This window comes from Tachypleus tridentatus, chromosome 13, assembly GCF_004210375.1.
Source record: "Tachypleus tridentatus isolate NWPU-2018 chromosome 13, ASM421037v1, whole genome shotgun sequence".
Lineage (NCBI taxonomy): Eukaryota > Metazoa > Arthropoda > Merostomata > Xiphosura > Limulidae > Tachypleus > Tachypleus tridentatus.
Genome location: NC_134837.1, coordinates 115,067,250 through 115,088,512, shown reverse-complemented (window position 1 = coordinate 115,088,512; position 21,263 = coordinate 115,067,250). Strand labels below are relative to the sequence as shown.

At 32.9% G+C, this 21,263-nt stretch overlaps 1 protein-coding gene across 2 annotated transcripts in view; it reads right to left on the bottom strand.

Annotated features, from left to right (window-relative positions):
• Positions 1 to 7,497: 7,497 nt before the first annotated feature.
• Positions 7,498 to 21,263, bottom strand: part of LOC143240808 (uncharacterized) — a 42,402-nt gene continuing 28,636 nt past the window's right edge. For both annotated transcript variants that reach the window (XM_076483907.1, XM_076483908.1), the window contains 3 exons: positions 13,819 to 14,029; positions 11,430 to 12,247; positions 7,498 to 10,126 (listed from right to left, as the gene is read on the bottom strand). In XM_076483907.1, coding sequence (XP_076340022.1) covers positions 10,109 to 10,126; positions 11,430 to 12,247; positions 13,819 to 14,029 — 1,047 coding nt within the window. In that variant the 3' untranslated portion in view covers positions 7,498 to 10,108. The remainder of the gene's footprint in view (positions 10,127 to 11,429; positions 12,248 to 13,818; positions 14,030 to 21,263) is intronic.

Below are 21,263 nucleotides of genomic sequence, written 5' to 3'. Positions count from 1 at the left end.
TATAGGTAACATATTAATAATAAATATTCCAGTTATTGTTGTACCAAAAAACATCGGTTTTTGTATTCCTTCCTCTCAATAAAGATATCACAGTCAAAGTGTAGATAAGTTAGTTTACGTCTATAGTTTCATGATACATAGACAAGTGAACATCAATCAAAGCGTCACTTTGTGTCTGTATTATTATGACACGATAAAGTGATTACCACTGCTACTGTTGCTCCAGGTCCATATAATTATGACCAACAGTAAAATTATCACCAGTGAAACTTTTATTTTGTATCCACATGCACATTATTTATGTCAATAGTGAAGTGATAATGAGCCAAGCTGTTGTTTTGTTTCTATGTTGTTATGTCACACAGTAATATGACAGAAGCTAAATTGTTGCACGATGCCTCCACAGTAAAGAGAGCACTACCCAATCCACTTTTTGTTATGAGCCAAATTTTTACCGTTTTTAAAATGATGGTCTCACCAGTAGAATAGTTTGAAACTAGAGCCATATATATTAATTAGTCAAATTGGTGCCTTGAGTCTACATTATTAAAGCAAACAGTTAATTTTACATGTTCCCACATGTCATTATTGATTTATGGTAAAAAGTATTCTATATATTGTCAACCTTAATTTTTTTTCAAAAATAATCAATTATTTTAGGTATTCGTAGTTTTCACATAGTATATTGGCAAGATGATCATTAATTGCTTTTGTTATATCTGCTTTTTTTCCTTGTTATTTTCTTAAAATTGTCTGCGCATTGAAGGTACTGTTGTAAAGTTGCACCTTGTGTATATATGTAGACAATTGGGAGAACAAGTGATGCCTCAAGGTTTACGGCCTTCCTTTTATTTGATTTAGAACGATAAGCCATATGGGTAACATTAAATGCTCTGAATAAGTATGACTTCATCAAGTGACAAAAGTAATATTACTATTACTTAATTACTGGTATTAATAGTCTGCCGTAGGATTGTATGAGAGGTCATTTATGATACTGCAAAGGTAATAGTTCATTGTCCAGAAAGACTGTTCATTATATTTCTGTACTCTTTCTTAGATCCACTTAGTTCTTACAATCTCAGTTACTTAGAAATTTATGACAACTCTGCCATAAATATCTTTTCGAAATTCCTGTTATTTTGCAGTTCTGTCTTGTAGTGGTAAATCAATTCAGTTTGACCTGAAATAACCAGAGAGTGGATAGAAAAGCTGTGTCTAAGACATCAGGGAAACCTTGTTCCATTTACGGTTGAGAATTTGTGAGGAAAAAGTTGTGGTGATAATCATTGATCCCTACAAACGAGGCAAAACAGATTACAAACAAAGGTATTAAGATTCAGGAGAGGAGGAACGACAATTTGCTGAAAAGTACTTGAAATGCTGGTCTCCAAAGCAGGCTATCCATTGTCAAATTCTAAATTTAGACAGTCTGGTCCTAGGTTCTATTGGGCAACTGAGCGAGATTCAGTTTTGAGACCGCAAGACAATGATTACCAAATTACACTAAAACGTCAACGTATTGAGAAGTCCTGCACTTCATCAGCCGAATTAAAAGCTTTGAAGAGAAATGCCCTAAAGAAACTGGCTGCTTATGTGGATGTTTGTGCCATTTGCACAATAAAACCTACTTGGTGATGGTTTTCGTGATTTATAAGGATACTCTCATTGTCAAACTTGAGAAGAGTCTACTCAATAAGGTGACTAGGCACTGAAAACTGTTTCTATAATTCTGGGAAACTAACATAACTCAAGTCGATCCTGGTTACGAACACAATGAAGTGCAATTACAAATACAGTTTTTTTTTGTTTTATCATACTGTTTTTGGTCAACTTCTCCTAGATTGCTACATCATTATCAGCTGTTTAGATGCATTTCAGATGGAGTGAACAATGTAAACAAGCATTTGAACCCTTGAAGTTTTTTAATATAAGCCACTGAGTTGTCACATCCACAACAAGATTGTTAGTTTTTGTTAGATAGTGAAATTTGAACTAAAACAGGGTTATAACAATTGTAGAATGGAGTAAAATATGTAATCCCATATGCATTTTATATGCTCATGGATCACCAATGTGTGTATTGTGTGACATAGAAAGAACAGATTGCAGCTGTTAATCTTTATAAACCATTATCAACATCTTTTGTATTGTATAAAGGTTACTATTTGGATAAAACGTATTGCTTAAATGGTTGATGACTTTTAAAACAGTGCATAAATATTATTTAGTTATGTATTGTCTTGGATCACACGGAAATGTTGATGAATAGTCCTTCTACATGGTGCGATTCTGTCCATTATTCGAAAGTCCTGATCTGGACACCCTATGAAAGTTGAAACCATTTCTATTACAGCATGGACAATAGGATATTCCACTAATGCATGGATGCTACAATTAATACTTTAGGAGATCTGAGAAAAGCAACTGAAAGTCCTATATCTAGCATGAGTGGCCCTTGCCATGATCAACCAAGATTGAGAAATATTTCACGGATGACTATAACCTATGACACATGTATGAGCAGTTGTAATTTTAAAAAGATTACCATGTATTTATTATCAACCACTGATCTGTGGGCCCCAATCTTTGTTGTACTTATGAGCCTAGGACTTTGAGGCATGAGATTCTCCAGACTATACATAAAACAAAAAACTTATTTAAGATTAAACATTCAGTGCTGACATACAATGTGTACCATGCACAGAAAACGTTTGCCTAAATAGGGTTAACTCTACCAGAAAATTATTGGATATTCCCTCCAAAGAATAGTTTGCGATAATGCTAGTCCACTCACAGAGTGTACTAATTGCCATTCATTAATTCACACAATAAACTGAGGTTTATCTGTATTTATTGTTGGTATAGTCTTTGGCTGATGTGTTGGTTGAGCAGTGGATAGCTATGGTTTAAATCATTTGAAAAGATCCACAGTAAAAGGGAACTAATTTCAACAGCCAGTTGTTCTCTGAGTTGTGTCAGTTGGTAATAGAATGATGATGCACATTTTATTTTAGCATCCTAGTATGATGGTTTAATATAGTGGTTAATACAAACTGTTAAACACATGCTTGTTAAGTCTGGTAACTCTGACCATACTTACTTGGACAAGAACTTACTGCACTTCATGGTGGTTTGATGCATAACTGATCGCAGTTCAACAGGTTGCTTACCGAACGTTCTCACGTTCAGATACGAAGTCTTGTTCCTTGAAAACATTATATAAGGTCCTCCCATTAAAGCAGAACCCCACAATGTTACAATATGTAAAGTGGTTGACGTCTGTTTTATTTTATACGAGTTCGCATGAAAACAGCTATTTTCTTTCAAATAATGATTCAGAAAGTTATCATTCTCAACTCTAAGTAATATAAGCTGCTTTCAACATTGCCATAACTGCATATAGGGTTTTTGTATTTGTGATTGTTTTCAAAAGACCATTCTGTCTTTTAATCTGAGCAGTTATCATACTGCGAAATAAGAAATGGAGTTTTTATTAAAATATTAAAGAGAACTTACAGAGAAAATATAGGGCTTTAATCAGTAGTAGAATTTTCTAAACACAAATATAGGAAGGTCAGCCAATATCTGATGTTAACAAAATGACGAATTAGGAGCTACTGCTAAATATTGATTTCAATGTAAACAAAAAATAAGCAGCTGAAAGTCATCAAAATGAAATAGCATCTGGTGAGTCTGAGACAATAAGGGGGCAGTCTGTACAAGGCTATTAAGCCTTTGCTAGCCAAAGCAACGGCAGGTGAGATATCAAGCACAAAGAAGTTAAGACTGAAAATCATGAAGAAAGATATTTTGCGAGGATGATCACAGATCATGAAGAGTTAATGAATGAGCTTCCAGGCACAACTTGTTGTTCTGCCATCCTGAACCAGGAATCAACTATTCGTCCATGTCACTCACTGTATGATGAAGGTGTTGTCTCAATCAGTTATTGATCATGAACTCAAACTAGTTGTAAGAGAGGAAAAAGCCCCAAGTTGCAGCTGTCATGGCTATATTTTGGACATACCATGCTAACCAAGCACCTTCGCCATGTAAAGGACTATCAAGCCACCCTTATATCCTAGTGCTGTGATACAATCACACTGGCTTCCAGTGAACGTTCAGGGATATCTTGAGCCTCCCAAGATTTTGATGCTAGAAGAAAGAAACAAAGTGTGTGCTTTGAGTGAAGTATGTTGGGCTATAACAAAGATAGACAAGGCTATTAATGTCGATTGATGGGTCAGCAGGCCAAGGATAACCAACAGCAAGTCTTAAAAACTGCCACTATAGTTCTGGAAAACTAATGAAGCCAAAATCAGGTACGGTTATCGACTTAGAGAAGTATGGCAAGCAGCTTGTACCAATAAGTTTGGTAGTCAGTCTAACTCTCTTTGGATTGGGTGGAACTTGATATATTGTATTAAAGGTATAAAGGACAAAATATCGAGTTCATGATTGATACAGGAGTAGACAGAACTCTTGTATACCTCATTTTATATCAGACCTTCCCTCTGAGTCCATCATTCTAACCAATAGATTTCATCCTTTCAAACTGAAATAGAAAAGATGTAATTGGAAAGGCATATCTTCAACAGTGCCAAGGGAATGTAACTAGGTCATCCAAACCTTAATTCTGGCATTAGAATCTTGAGGATGGACATACGGTAGGTATTATCACAATTTTGCCTATGAAACTAGCAATCTGATATGCAACAAAAGTTATCTGGCATTTGCCAGACTGAGTTTAAAAACAATGGATTGCTGAAGTTTGTTTTGCAGAGGAAATAATAGTAAATATTTCTGTGATTTACTATGGTTAAGGTCTAGTATATTGATACTGTATCATGTAATTATAGAGTCCACATATGCAAATATACTAGTATTAGTTAGGGCGGATATCTGCCTGTGGAGGGATGAAGTCTTAATGTTACTTTACAATTATAAGTGACTGGCTATCCAGCCTCAGATTAGAATGGACATTTGTAAGATAACTGAAGTGTAACCAAGGTTAAAGGTACTATACCCAACAGCGAGTACACATCTAAGATTGTTAATTAAAAATTTCACAAACAATAGGAGCCAATTGAAGAAATACTAACTCCGCGATCTTTTGGTTTAATATCTAATTATATTATTGCTTATTGGACAATAAGGTTAATTGGTTTAAACAACAGTAACTTATCATCATAAGGATACAAAGAATACAAGTGATAAACATCTGATGAAATAAACACCATCCTAACTTCTTCGGAGCACTAAAACATGTATATTTTTGACATACAGTAGATGTTGAAGGTTTGTTTTGAATTTTGCACAAAGCTACTAGAGGACTCTCTGCGCTAGCCATCCCTAATGGCAGCTAGTCATCACGACCCACCGCCAACTCTTTTACCAACAAATAATGGGAATGACCGTCACATTATAACGCCCTTTCAGCCGTGGGTCGCGGACTACGAATCGAATGCCTTTACACGCTTGGCCAGATATTGAAGGATGGTATAATTTACAGAATTTGGTTATCTTTAGTGGTAATTGTCAGAAAGAATAAAGGTACAGCAAGGTTTTGTACCGATTTTAGATAGGTGTACATGGTAACTCGTGTTGATACCTTTCTCTTGCCATAAACAGATTACTCTCTGCATATATTGGAAGGTTCCCATTGGTTCAATATTCTAGAACTCCAGATATTAGCAAATCAAGCTGGAAGATGAAGGCAATTCTAAGACTGTTTTCAGCGCAAGAGATGGTTATACAACCGCCACATCATCATTCGGTATGTGTAATGATACTAGCAATTCTGAGAGAGTAATGGAGTTTACAACAAAGAGGCTGCAATAAGAATGTCGACTGATTTATTTCAACAATGTTTTGGTGTTTGGTCCCATGCTCAAATCTGCAGTGAGAACTTGAGAATGACATTCCAGAGGATAATGAAAGTAGGCTTGAAATTAAAAAAAGGAAAAGAGTATGTGCTCATGTATATCAAAGTGGAATTTCTCAGTCATATCGTAATAGCGATGGAATCTACACACACCCAACTGTGATAGGAGAAGTAAGAGACTGCCATCAGTCTATGATTATTGACTAAAGTTTTGCATTATATTACTGACAGTTTATGACCAAATTCTCTAAACAGTAGAGAACTTTAAACTTTAAAACCAATCTTATTTACAGACGGCAACGTTCTCTTATTCTTGTAAACAAATAACACACACGATTGAGTCTAACAAAAAATATTACACTAGAAAATTGTTTAACAGAAATACAGTTCAGTAATTAATTAAATAATTTAACATTGTGTTAAAGTATATCATGCTCCATAGATTCAAATTTGTGAAAACAAATTAATTTCATCATACAAGCATATAAAGCAAATGTTATAAAATAATGTACTCAATACAGTAAAATTATAAGTCCCAAATGAACCCTCACAACATAATTTATATACCAAACACAGCCTTGTTTAAAAAATAATAATTACCTTATTCATCATGCAAGAATCACTTTTTCAAAATACATTAAAATTCCTACAACTTTCACAAAACAACACAGAATGCATTTGGATGCAAAATTAAAATGTACATCAAATATAAATTAAAGGTGTGAGATGCACAGTTATGGTCATTTTATGTACTAATATTAACAAAATAAAACCCCTTAAAAATCGAACCATTCATGTATGGAAAAATAAAGGGAATATATCTATACTCACGGAAAAATGCCTCACGAACCAGAAACAAAACTGAATGGGAATACGTACAGACAAACGAAAAGTAAATACAAAAGCATTGGAGCTTCCACTAAATGTAGCCTGTTCATATAGCTTAATCCACCTGAAATGCATTTCAGTTTTATTGAGAACAATGGTTCTACTGTTTAGAAAATTTGGTGATAAACTGTTAGTAATGTAATGCAGAACTAGTTATTACATTACTGCAAATTTATTCTAAATTACTTTATATTGGATGAATCATATTATAAAAGAAATTTCTTAAAATACTGCAGCAAAACATTCTTTTTATATTGTAATAAGAACCATTATAAATATTTTTATTTCTCCTAATATGAAAAAAAAAGCTGCAATGTGACTTTTAAGACTGGGTTAGATAAACGTTAGGTTGTAGGGTAACAGGTATTTCCTTAAATATTTCTAGCATCATCAAAATAACGAAATACTTTGAAAACTTCTGAGAAAAATATTCTGAGTTACATTGAATGAACTGCAAATAGTGCACGAGTTTGTTAATAATTTTACACTTTTCTCATTTAAACTATTTTACGTTTTAGTTTATGAAAGAGAAAATAAAATGAGAGCATTAAGTACTTTTTAATATTTGAAAATTAAATTGTTTGAAGGTGAAAAATGACCACAAACATTAGGATATATATTTTCATACTATTAAATAATCCAGAGAAGATCAAATGTCTTACATCTGGATAATAAGGATTAAAGTTCTTTATGCCAAACTAAAATACCTTGAATACTGAAGCTTCTGAATAAGTATTTTATTGCTCCCAAGATTTAGAAATAATACATAATTCTTCAAATGTTTTTACAAGTTTGTTGGATGAAATTAACATTAAAATGCAAAGTGATATATTATAACTCATTAGAAAAGTGATTTTACTAAAATAAGAAAATACAAACTTGTAAATAGTGAAAAAAACAAAACCTACATGATATACATTAATTCAGTTAGACTCCAGTAACACCGATTCTCTTATATGCACTTTCTATAATGTGACCAATGCAGGGTTGTCAAGGGTGTCCTATACGAGACTCATACAATCATTTGTGAAATAAATTGCTCTCATCATTAAGTGATGGTACACTTAAAACAAAATTTGAACATGACTTGAAAAGTACCAAGAGTGATAAGAAAAACTAGTCGTGCAACAACACTGTCATGACATTTTTACTTGAGGTAAACAACCAAACTGATAAAACAATGAAAATGGAATATATGAAATATTTTAATTCTAGTGTTTACCTTAGCCACGTTAAGCCATGATTTTTGCCTTGAATAGTTAGCTATAAAAGAAAATCTTGATATAATGAAAGTGACTAATCAATATGAATACACCTCTATGAAAACTAATTGGTGAGAGAAATTTCCTGGCTAGCAAATTCCATGAAACTCAGTTGAGTTTTGGACTTTTGAAAATAGAATTGGAGAAAAATTTATAGAGTTAAACACAATTGCCTGGAACTCCTACTGTATTCCTCTTAATATTGCCTTTGTTGAATGGATTTTTTCATATATAACGGCAAAGGCAGGAAGCCAGCTTAACCCAAGTTCTCTTGAGGTAATTTTACATGTGAGAATAGATATGTAAAATTAGGAAATTTCTTGATAAAGCTATAAAGTTAAAGAAAAATGTTTTCACTCTTCACAAACCAAATATACAGTAAGGACTGGGACAGTCAACAGTCAAGTACTTCCAGCTATAGCACTGTTACAAGAACCGATACATAAGATAATGATGTGGAGCTATTTGATGAAATTTGTACTACCCAGTTTTTGGAACTCTTTTAAGGTAAGCTAACTTTTAAAAATAAATATTTATACTATAATATGAACTCTTTGGGTGTCATTTTCACAAATATGTATTTGTCATTTTTTTCTTTTGTGTGAATGACTAAATTTTTATGAACAGGCAAATCCTATTTTTGTCAAGAGCATATGGCAACCCTGATCCAATGTTTTACCTAGCATGATACACTGCTTCACAATTTACAAGGTAGAGTAGTTGTTGATTTGGAGTCTTGAATGACTATTATTCTGCAAAACTAAATTTTAAAAATGAAAATAAAGAATAAATTGATAAGTATATATGAAAATTTTAGTTTATTAATGTGACATTTCAAGCAGGTGCTCTTTGTCAGGCAATGCACATCATGTCAAGATGGAATTAGAGAAGAAAAAAAATGTCAATGTATTAAATCTCAGTCATGAGAAATGTACCACTCAAAACAAAAAAAGCATTGAACACTGTCTTATCTTTCCTTGTGGTTTAAAACGATTTACTTTTAAATAATCAATCCATCAGTTCTCTCCTCAATCACCCATTCTCTAGACACATTTACCTTAACCTACCCTTTGTGAAAGTCTAAATAATCAGTCCATCAATTCTCTCTTTAATTACCATTTCTCTAGACACATTTACCTTAACCTACCCTTTGCGAGTCTTTTCCTTTCCTATTTCCCTGATTATTATTATATTAAGCTATTATATTAATATTTTACTATTTGGCAAATTAATATTTATTTTCCTGTGCTTATATTTCTGAATCCTATTTTAGTTACCTTAATTACTTTGTTATACTCCTGCTAATTTTAACAAGTGCAACAACGTTTTATCAGCACTTTCTCCCATCAAGATCTACACTGCACATGTTAATAAGAAATATTATTTTTAGTTAATTGAAGATTTGCAAAAATGGCATAAAAAGCCTGTGATGCTGCGACATTAGGGCCCAGGGGTATTTGCTTCATAAATAACTCCTAATCAACAGTTTAAATCCAAAAAACATCTATGAGCAATTCAGTACAAAATTCTCAGAGATGATCACTCACCATTTTCAAATACAGTATGTAATTTAGCAACAGACCCTTAATAAGTACATACCCATCGAGGTTTAGATGAAAGTTCAATGCAAGGCACATTTTCTACTGAACATGGTGATTATTACAAAATGTTCTTAAACATTTCCATTCCATTGTAATTTTAGTTTATCTTGTTAATCTGCATGTTTGCAGACTTATTCTGTGGTACCTTGAAGTATACATATCTTCTGCAGTCTTTGTTTTGTTAAAATTAAGTTTGACAGTTATCTTTTCTTAACCTGGAATATAATATTTTAGTTGGAGATATATTGGTTTGATAATGTTAACATAAGTTATTTTGTATTTTTAAGAAATATACTTAAAAGGTTCTCAACTTTAAGGTCTTAAATCAACTCCTTTCATGTTACAAGGAGCTCCAAAAGAAACTGGACAGGAACACAAAGCAGTAGAGGATTATATCCTCCTTCAAGTCCCGGCCTGCCTCTTGAGAGACTGTCAGCACCTCACGAAAGCAGAAGCTGGATGATCCACTATCAGATGAACAATTTGTTCTATAATTTGAAGATACAAAAGACTGTCCTAATTTGTCTTACAAATTACACTATGTAATAAAAGTTTTGTTCCTGGATAGTATGTGTTATTTCTTAACTACTTATGTTGTAAGTACAGAAAATAATCATTATTTCCTTCAAACTTTGCTTTTGTGACCTGGATAAAGAAATTTAGAAATTGGCCTATTTTCTACATAAAAACAGGCAAATTTGCACATTTTCATTTACATAAGGTCTGAATAAAACAACATATGAATCAAGATTTACGTTTATTCATATTAAAGTTATATGAAAATGAACAAAAATGTTTAGAAGTGAGTAGTTTTTTCGAGATTTGCGACTGTATTGTAAATCACTTTCACGTATCAGACCCCAAATATAGTCTCCCATTATGTTTTTGTTATATGCTCCCAGGTCACAAAAGCAAAGTTTGAAGAAAAAATAGATCTTTTCCATTTACTTTAGACAGAAGCAACTGGAAAATAACACTTTCTGCCCAGGAACAAGTAAAAATTTTGTTACATAGTGTAATAATTCCATTATTGTGTGTTTAAATATCTTTTATTATAAAAACAAATTATTAAATCTTGGTCCCAGGTCCATATCTGCTTATTTTCCATAAACTTACTGCTTTGAGTTGTATTACTTCAACTTATATGGTGTTTTTCAGTAACAAATTCCTGAGGAACTCTGGGTTTGTCTATGTGTACCTGTCTTAATATAAAATGGTAAGAACCTTGTGACTCAGGTTTCTATCATTTTAAGATTTCTTGAACCTGTGTTTTTCTGACATCATTCTGGATGTGTAAGAACAGTAAAAGTAAAGAATCTACAAACCAGTCTACATGACTGAGACAAATTTTGTCAAATAATTTTCAAACTGAATCAATAAATATTTTAAATAAATAATCAATCACAAGGACACAATTATCCATGAAATATTTTCAAAGTCTTGCACTTTTTCACATTCTGACTAAAACCATTCTATTTACAAAATAGCATGTGACAAAAGTAATTCAACAAAAGAAAATTCTTTAAATAATTTGTTTTGTACGGTGATAGTGAAATATTTATAATTCACTGCAATCAATAACTCTATTTAAGAAAAATCTGGCATGTTTTTCAAAAATAAACCATCTTCAATGCACTGTTTTTACACAAAGATTATAATAAATGAAATTTTCATCTATATGTAGTAATACAACCTTACCATTTAATTTCTTTTAGTTTAAGTGAAGTATTATACAAGGCAACTAGGTACAAGAGAGGGTGTGGGAACTTCCCTGTTATTGACTCTTCATACCTTTACTTTGCGAATGCGCAAACGTGTTCTTGTGGGATGTAAGTACACATTTCTGTTAATCATCTTGCAGCTAGTCAGAGGTTGTTCAGTCCATGTATTTGGTCTGAGGTGTTTCAAAGGTAAAAAACTAGAGCTTTCTTCAGCAGAAATATTCCTTTTCACACTGAGTATGGGTGTGAAAACTGGCCTACAATGTGTATTATCTATATGGCTATCTTGTTCTTCAACAGGTTTTTGGTGTGTGTCCATTAACAATTTAACTGTTCTGTGTGTGTTAGAACATGTGTCAATTTTTTTTTCTGAGGGAGGATTACATACAGTTATGCTGTTTTCTAACATGTCAAGAGAAGAGTTAGATAGCTTTTCTGGTAAAGACCTATGTGATTCCTCACGCATATACTCTGGAAGATTCTTGAATCTTTCTTCTTTACTAGAACAATTTTTTTTTGTATCCCCAATTTTCAATATGTTGTTTAAAGAGCTGCCAGGAGGACGAGCTTCACTTGCTGAAGGGCTAACATGCTTTGCAACGGAACTGAGTAAATGACAAAAACAACCAATTTTATAGCAGTCACGACTAGGGCTTGTTCTACCAAAAGAATGAGATGGCCACTCAGCATTTGGTTTTATATTATTTTCTGAAGCATTGGATTCTGTATGCTTCACAACAACAACCTTCTTGGGTGAAAGAACAACAGGTCTTGGGAGACATAGTAATTTGTGTTCTTGAGCAGAATCTGAATTTTCAAACTCTTTTAATGAACTTGAGTCTGAAGATTTCTTGACCTTTATATCAACTGCCTCATCTTCTGTAGGAGCTGAAATAAGTTGAATATTAAAATGACAAAAAATTTGTATATACAATCAAAAATACAAATATCAATGTGTTACAATATAACTATTGAACTAAGCCATTTAATGTACCTCAAAAATAGAACTTATAATATCAAATGTCATAAAACTGAATAATTCACCCAGGAAAAACTTCTGTGTAAAGCTTTAATGCAAGGTTAATGGTGACAATATGCAGGTTTACACTAATTTGTTTTACCAAAGTACAAGGCCTAGAAGACATAATACAAGTTTTATTAAAACCACACATAATTAGTTGATAAAATATTTTAATTATCAACTGCAACTAAAATGCTGCATATATTAAACATATCACCAATTCTGACTAACATTACAATTGTTGTAATGATGTGGCATACGTGCACTATATTATCATTACCAATAGTATAAAACAGTGTCTTATCTTGGCTTTGTCCTATACCAATATTTTCAAAATACAGTCAGTCACATTCCAGTTAGAATACATAACATATATATCATCACATTGCAGTAGGGATATGCCATTTACCAGTCTTAGCCTCTATTTGCTAGTTTCACATGGTGAAGAAAAACATTAAACAAAATAGGTAAGAAAAACAAGTTAGAACAAGATATGTGTGGCTATTATTTAAATTTATTATTTTTTTCTTTAACATACGACAAGAGTGAATGGAGATCAAGACTGGTAAGTTATATATCCTCGGAGCAAGTTTTCCACTTAACATCTCAAAAAAATAAATTGCAGGTAAATAGAAGAAGAAAGAATGAAAAATAAACACCCCTGTGGAAAGAACAAAGTTAAATTAAAGACAGTTGATATAATATGGTATACATTATACCCAAACACATGATAATGGTACTCTTTGAAAATATCAATATAGCATCATTTAAAGAATACATAATTACTATCAATAACTAGGTCTTGGTAACCATTAGGAAGAGCAATAGCACAAATATTTGAGAATAATTTAAACACTATATTAATAGAAAAGTTTATAATTGTATTAACCATAATTTTTATTAAAAAAGTATCATTACAACTGTGTAAAGAGAATTAACCTTTTTGGTGATAACTGATGTGGCATTAACTCTGAAATCACATTTACATAAAAACATTTTATAAAAAGTAAGTCACAGTCTTGACTTGATTGATTGAAATAACGGAATATTTTTTTATTAAAGTTAAAATCATTACATTATTCTAATAAAATTACCTTAAAAGTTTTTGGTTCTGAATGCACACCATATAATTAAGTTATTTATGAAATGTTTCAACTTTAAAATTTTACTTGTAAGTTTAATTTTTATATCATACTGAAATATCTATCTAAACAAAGCATAATATCAACATCTATAAGTAATAATATATTATGTGTTAACAAACTACACTTTCCTGAGCATTAAATCTGACTCAGTTGCACTAGGTAATAAAAATGTGAAGTAGGTAAAAGTTAAATTTTGTATCTGCTTCCAAGTAAAATATTTTAAAGAATTTTTGACCTCTGAAAATATCTTGAAATACAACAAACATAAAAACTGGATCTTGTTAAAAACTTACAGGTGCTGTTTGGAATAATTTCCGTTTGTTCATCACGAGGCCTTAACCTCTGCATCACGTGTTGATGAAGCAGCACTTCACTCTTAGGTGGGCCTGGTGGGTCCAACATAACTGTGATTACACTTGTATTATCAGCACGCATTTTCAAGCTATACCATCGGGTCAAAGCTCTGTCCACCAGCAGTTTAGATGGGTTACTAACAGGTTTACCCTATGTATGAGGCAATAATCAAAGTCTGAAGTCTTGAAACACCAGAGAAAATCACATCAATATAAACATGCTGCATGTATGTGACAGAGGTATTAAAAGAGATGCATATTTTCTTATATTTCAAATGCTAAAACTATCTTTTATATAATTTAAGGGTTTCATTAAGACAAAAAATATTACTTTTTTAAATGTTACTTATAACAACACATACAAGAAGGTATTTCATGAACTTTCAAATTCAATATGACCAGTGAAGAAAAAGCAAAGACATTAACTTTCTTAATTTTTTTACCAAAAAAAAATTTGTGGCAGTAGAAATATTTTATTTAATATGAATATTATTATTCTTATGCAGAAATCTCCAACAATTTTTCAATTTTAAAACAACAAACCCTTTTAATCCTTTCCATATTAACAGGGTATCACTTTGACATCTTCACAGTGGAAACACTGAATCAAACTTCAAGAAACTCAGTACAAAAAACTACATTTTAGGAGTTTAACTACCTGTACCTGTCACAGAAGTTTGATTTTTGGAGTTGCATTTTTTAAAGTGTGTTGCCTCTGAAGGAATATTTAATCTTATTCCTAACATTATTAATAGAATTTATAATAAGAGTTACAGATTAGGTGTGTCACAACATACCAAATTAGATGTGAATATTTATCTGGATAGTACAAGGATAGGCTTGCTACACATTCACAAATTTCAACATGAACAGGAAATCATGACCATTTTATACATGTTACAGTTTTCATACTATAACTTTTAATAAAGTAAGTTTATTTACATATATTTATTGACCTTCCTGCTGAGTCTGACTAACATCACAGTTGTTGCAATGATGTGACACATGTGTACTCATGTTATCGTAACCAATAGTAACAAATACACTAGTTACAATACACTGGCAATTAAAATTTTTAACACTGTTTTAAAAAAATAGGAAAAACAATTTACTATTTTATAATAAATATGAAAATATTTAACGTGCACACACAATGAAATTTTAGGACATCAAAGGATCTGTTAGTCCATTTAGACCTAAAAAAGAAAAATGACTCTTATCACTGAAATATTTATCAACTCTTCCTCTAGATCTACAACATTAAAAGGCAATCCATTCCAAAGAATAGTCACACCATTAGATAAATAACTCTCAGTTGAGGTTTCCTCCTACACTGCAAAAATTTGTTTGTGCCCCTTAGTCCTACCATTCTTACCTTTAAACATATATAAAATGCACAGACACTATCAATTCTCAATTCTTTGAACAGTCTTAAGCAACCTCAAGAAGACCACCTATGTTTTTCTTTTGGAGAAAACAATTTCAGAGGTCTAACCTGTTCTGATATGACAACCCTTACACCCCAAATATCATCAGAGTAGACCACCCCTTCATAACGTTTTCCAACAATTAGATGTCTTTCATAAGGGAAGGAGCTCAAGACTGAACACAACACTCCTAATATGGCCTAACCAGTGACCTATACAGGGAATTATAACCTCATTAAAACTTGCATTCAGTATTTCTGTAGATAAAATATAAAGCCCTATATGCCCCACCAATAGCAACAGCACTCTGCTTGGATGTTCTAATTCCCTCAGAATGGTGAGATGCAAATTACATCCATGATTGTGAGTGCAACAAAAAATATGGTACTTATGAGCTTTCTTTACCTACTCTCACAAAAAAACTAGTAACATTTTGTTAAGTATTATAAGTACCTTCAACCTAGAGAAAGACATTACTTAGCTAAGAATTTCTGTTAAAAATATTTTCTTTATTTATTGATGTTATCCATGTTTGTTTGCACTCTAACCAGTTCAAACCTAAGATGATTTTCATTTTAAATTAAAAGAAACTTTTCTTCATCTGATAATTTTCAAATTTCATTTGCATAATCCCTTGCACTTCCTAAATGAACATTAAACATATTTTAGGGTAAATGTTAATATTTTGTTTTCCATTTTCTCTACAATATCACCAACACTGTTATCAATATATAGTGAAATGAAATGTTTAAAATTAGGAAATAAAACATGAACATATTTTTTAACTTTTACTTGGATGATCTAAAAATATTTTCTTTGAGTCACATAAATTTCACATTTTTCATACACTTTAAATGTATTTCTGATAGGTACTTATCTCCACAAACACAAAGCTATCTCATTCTTCTCTCTCCCTTTTAAACATTGCTAAAAACGTTTATCATTCAGTGCATCAGTCTATATGCTCCATCAGTTCTGTGCCATTTTTGAACATGTACATCTCATGTAACTGTTCTATACTTTTGAGAATTCACAGATTATACAAGAAAAACTCAGGTAGTGGGGGCAAAAGGTGTGAGAAGAAAAAAGTATCCATCAAAAACACATTTTCAGTGCAAGAAAAATGCTAACTTCTGATACAATCTTACTTCTCATAGAAAGTTAGAATCCCACACTGCAAAAGTGTAGGGGCCAGTTTAGGCCAGGACAATGAAACCAATTGGAAAGTGGCCACCCTGAATGAACAGGTGTGATCAGCACAAGAAGCACACTAGTGAGGTACTACTGCACTACTTTTGGAACAGGTATGATCTTTGTCCTGAAAGTTTGAAATGAATCTGATATACACGGAACAAAGGATTTGCACAGGTGTAATTTGTTCTGAGAGGTGCAATCCATTGCAAAATATAAACCAAGTTAGCTATATACAAACACAACCTCAACTGGATGGATGAGGTTCCCCAATTCATCCTTGGCATTTGGAGGTTGAGAATCAAAACAGATAAAAACAAACATCATTTAACTTAAACATATTGGCTAGGCAATGTGGACCACATTATATGTACTGATCAATCTTAACTGTAATTAAGTAACCAGAATTACAAAGAAGTTAGCACTCAGCCAAAACTAGAGAATTTTCCAAATTCACCATAAGATTAAGAAGTATCACAAAATGAACCCAGCATTACAGGGGCATGATGATGGCTCAAATTAACCATAACAGGGTGGTATCTGTAACTGTTATTACAAGTAGAAATCATAAATCACCAAATATATTAAATGCAGGAAAGAAATCCTGCATCCAGAACATTCAGGATTAAGAAGACATGAAACATTTCCTGAACTGCAGGAACAGTCTATGTACATGCTGTTGCTGATATTATGAAGCAGACAAAGTTACTACAAACTCAACAACTGGTGCAGGGAAAGAACTTCCTGTAACCATAATTAACAAGAAGAGGGCCTTTACTGAATACCTGTAGGAACATGATGGTGTTATCCTAACCCAGTATTACAAGGAGGATCCAGCATATGCTGGACCTTCTCCAACTGACAGCTGTCCAACACTGGAAAACATCCAAGGGAAATGAAGGAGGAAAGCCAGCTTTCCTTCTTTTCACCAAGTGTATGATCATAAGTATGTATGGTAAATTAAACTTTTAAATTCACTCTGAAGGAAACTACCATGGTCCACCACCCCTGGAGAAACATTATACCAGAGAAAGTGCAATGGGTTTTTGTACCTACACAGCTTGAAAATCAGTCTGATCCCAATTTTTCAATCAAAGGATTGCCAGGGATAGGCAGAAATTTCCTTATGCTTTACTCATAAAATCCATGAGTGACAGACCACTGCTGAATGAAACCAGATGTGTGCCATTAATGGTCTTGTAAGACACACCATATGTATGGTGAACATTACAGTACATCCAGTAAATACCAGAAATCTGAGGCAAAGCATATCTGACCAGACAATACCTGCCAGAATGAAATCTCATTAACAGTGTTAAAAACAGATTGATAAAAATGTAAATGAAAAGAAGTGATAGACTTACTTCAGTCAAAGGTAAACAGATATGTGTAGAATTTCTACAGGAGGGAGATGACATTCACCTAAAATAGGTACAGCCAGAATGTGCAACCTGATGAAGTTATTGGGGGTATTCCACATTCCAGCTCAAACAATCTCCTCCAAAGGACAAAAAAGGAAGGCAGCCGAAGACCTGGTGATGTGACAAATTTGATGAAAAAAAACATTGTGAAGACAGCAACTTTCCACATCTAGGTCCAAATACACCAGTTTAATGAGTTGATGAACCCAACCAGTTAGCATGACAGGGAATAAATCATGGGAAACAGAATGATATCAGGTAATATGTTAAAAACAAACAAACAAAGGGAATGTACACCATAAGGAGGTAGTACATGCCATATAATATCACAAGGAGTAAACAAGACAAAGAAGCCAACCAGGATTGAAATGGGAGTGCAGGTAGGAGATAGAAGATTACGAAATGGGTGTGACATCAAACCAACTTTAAGGGAAGCATAGGCCTTGTGGAAGATGGACTGATAAGGATAAAAGACAACACAATAGGAATGGCAGAAAATGCAAGTAACATTAACTGCATAAATATCTGATTGACGATATCATTAATCAAAGAGGAAAAAGAAGTAGGTCTTGAAGGAGAGACGGTACATAGAAGACAAAGTTTCAAAGCAAGGATAGGAAAGGGAATAAAAGACCACATTGAGATACCAATCAAACAAATCAATAGAATGTAGAGGATGCATGACTCAAAAGGAGAAGAACAGGAGGCAAGTGACAGAGGAAAACAAAACCTTACACAACTTGGAGATATGGGAGGTGTTCAACAAGACAGATTAGTGGCTAGACATACCTTTTTCAAACAACCAGGTGAAATATTGGCAAAGATGAGAAATAGAACAGTGGGAAGGATGGAAAACATTTTGAATAGACCAGAGGTGGAAAGAAGATCAGCCTTTGGTAAATTGACATGGGTCTGATGAACTGGGAAATGAAAGATACAACATGTTGAGTCAATCCCTGGGCTGAGGCAAAGGATGTGACAAAACTCATTTATGAAGATAGTGGGTGATGTCTGGAAAAACAATGCCTGGCTGAGGTTGACCAAGATAGAGATAAGTGAACTGGAGGTTGTACAAGTAAAAGTTGGAGTGGTGTGGATTATGGATAGAACTCTGGAGAGGAGTCAAATAGGAATGTAAGTGTAGATATGATGACCCCTTCAATCTTGAATGAATATGTTCATTCCCAAAGCTGGGATATGTAGAACAGGAGACCAAAAGAAAGAAAGTTTGGTTTCTGCAGTTGAGAACACAACTACTGATAGACTGAGAAAGTGCTCTATGTAAAGAATCTTGTTGGGTTAATGTTAACAATCCACAATGATTAAGGGCACCTGGAACAATTGCTGGATATGGGTCCAGCAAAACAGAGATCCAGGATCCAAAAGCACAGAAATCAAGATGCAGTAACACCTTGAAACTATGATTAACTGATGATTATCTCATATGCCACGTGCTTTAGAGTAATTTTAGTCATTAATCATAGAAGGTGTAGCATTGAAATTTGGCATTAGAAATAAAAGAAAAAGGCCTATTTCAAGCCCTTCACGTAAGAATTTTTTGCTAGACGAGTTTTGTGATAAGAATTGTTATCTAACAGTGACAGCAATCATGAAAGTGAAAATGTAGACAGTGAAAGCTCAAGTAACAGTGACAGTTGTGATATAAGTAATCTTATAGCAATATCAGTGCAGAACACCTGTTTTGGGCAAATGGTGATAACATTTTTGCCTAATAATTACAACTCTGTCAATACAAATTCTGGAATTATGAACAGTTTTTGGGGTCAAAGAATGTGATGAAAAATATAGATGTTTTATCACATTTTTGACAATGAACTTATGGCAACAACTGTTGATGAAACAAATAAAATATTTTACATGGAATATTGAATATGGCATGGAAAGCAATGGTGCAGTGTTACAGATGATGAATTATATACACTTTTAGCACTAGTACAGTTGATGCTTTATGTAAAGAAACACTCCATAAAAAAGTACTGGTCAAAATATTCCAAGATAGTTAAAAAATGTGAAGGTTTATCCAGTTAATGCAGTTCATTCACTTTGCAGATAATAAACAATTGGATCAAAATGATAGGCTGTGGAAAAACTTGTTATAGAAGAGTCTTTATTGCTGTTCAAAATTATACTACCCTTCAAACAGTATATATCAATAAGATTTAGATTTGGCATAAAATTATTCATTTTATGTAATTGTGAGACTGGAATTGTGTTGGATATAATAATAATACCGAGTCAAACACTGAAGTGTCTAAAAATGACCCATGTGGATTCCCTGGGGCTGTTGTAAACAAACCTAAAGGACCACATGAAAACAAGGGCCACATTCTTTATACAGATAACTTGAATAAGTTCTAAATTATCGTGTTATTCACATAAAAAAAACTTGATCTCATGGAACAGGGAGAAAAACAAAACATTTCCCAAGTTTTGAGAAAAACTGTTGCATAGCATGACAAACTACTTTTCATAGAGGAAATATGGAAAACAATGACAAAATCAGCCATAAAATTAAATAACCAGTAAAGAAACCTGATGTTGTATTAGACCATACTCATAAAATGTTTTTGATTAACAAAGCAGACATGCAAGTAACTACAGTGAAATGTGCAAGAAAATCTGTAAAATGGCACAAAAAAACTTTTCTTTCATATGACTGATATTGTGATGCTAAATTCATATAATTTGCATCTGGTAAAAACAGAAAATAATGCACTAGCTCTAAAAATCTTCAGCAGGAAAATAATTACCCAACTGTTTGAAAAACATGGTACACTACTTGTGAAACGGCACAAATGACAATCAACCAAAAATACAAATAGATTACCTGCCGTAAATTTTATGGAAAGACATTTCCCAGCACAAGTACCTCCAATAGGAACAAGGAAGAAAAGGACAATGTATAATCCATGAGCATGAATAAGAAACAACAAGAACAAAGGAGAAAATGTGTAACAACATGGTGTCCTGAGTGCAAAGTAGGCCTCTGTCTGGAGGATTGCTTTTGGATATTTGATACTCAAAAAAACTACTGAATAGTGGTAAGTACATAAACATTTTACCAATTTTTTTGCAAGCTAGGTGGTATCCATACAAGCACATTTGCATACTTAAAAAATTAACTCCGACAACAAAGGACACGCAAATATCTCACTTACCAAAGTATGAGCACCAGTGTTATGAAATACTTAATTCTGATGTATAAAGGAGGACAAGACCACACAAAGGGCGTCCGAGTCATGCCTACCACAGATATCACAAACAGATGGAAATTGTACATGTTCAAAAACTTACCACCAATCCACTGGGAAATTTAGAAGTAACA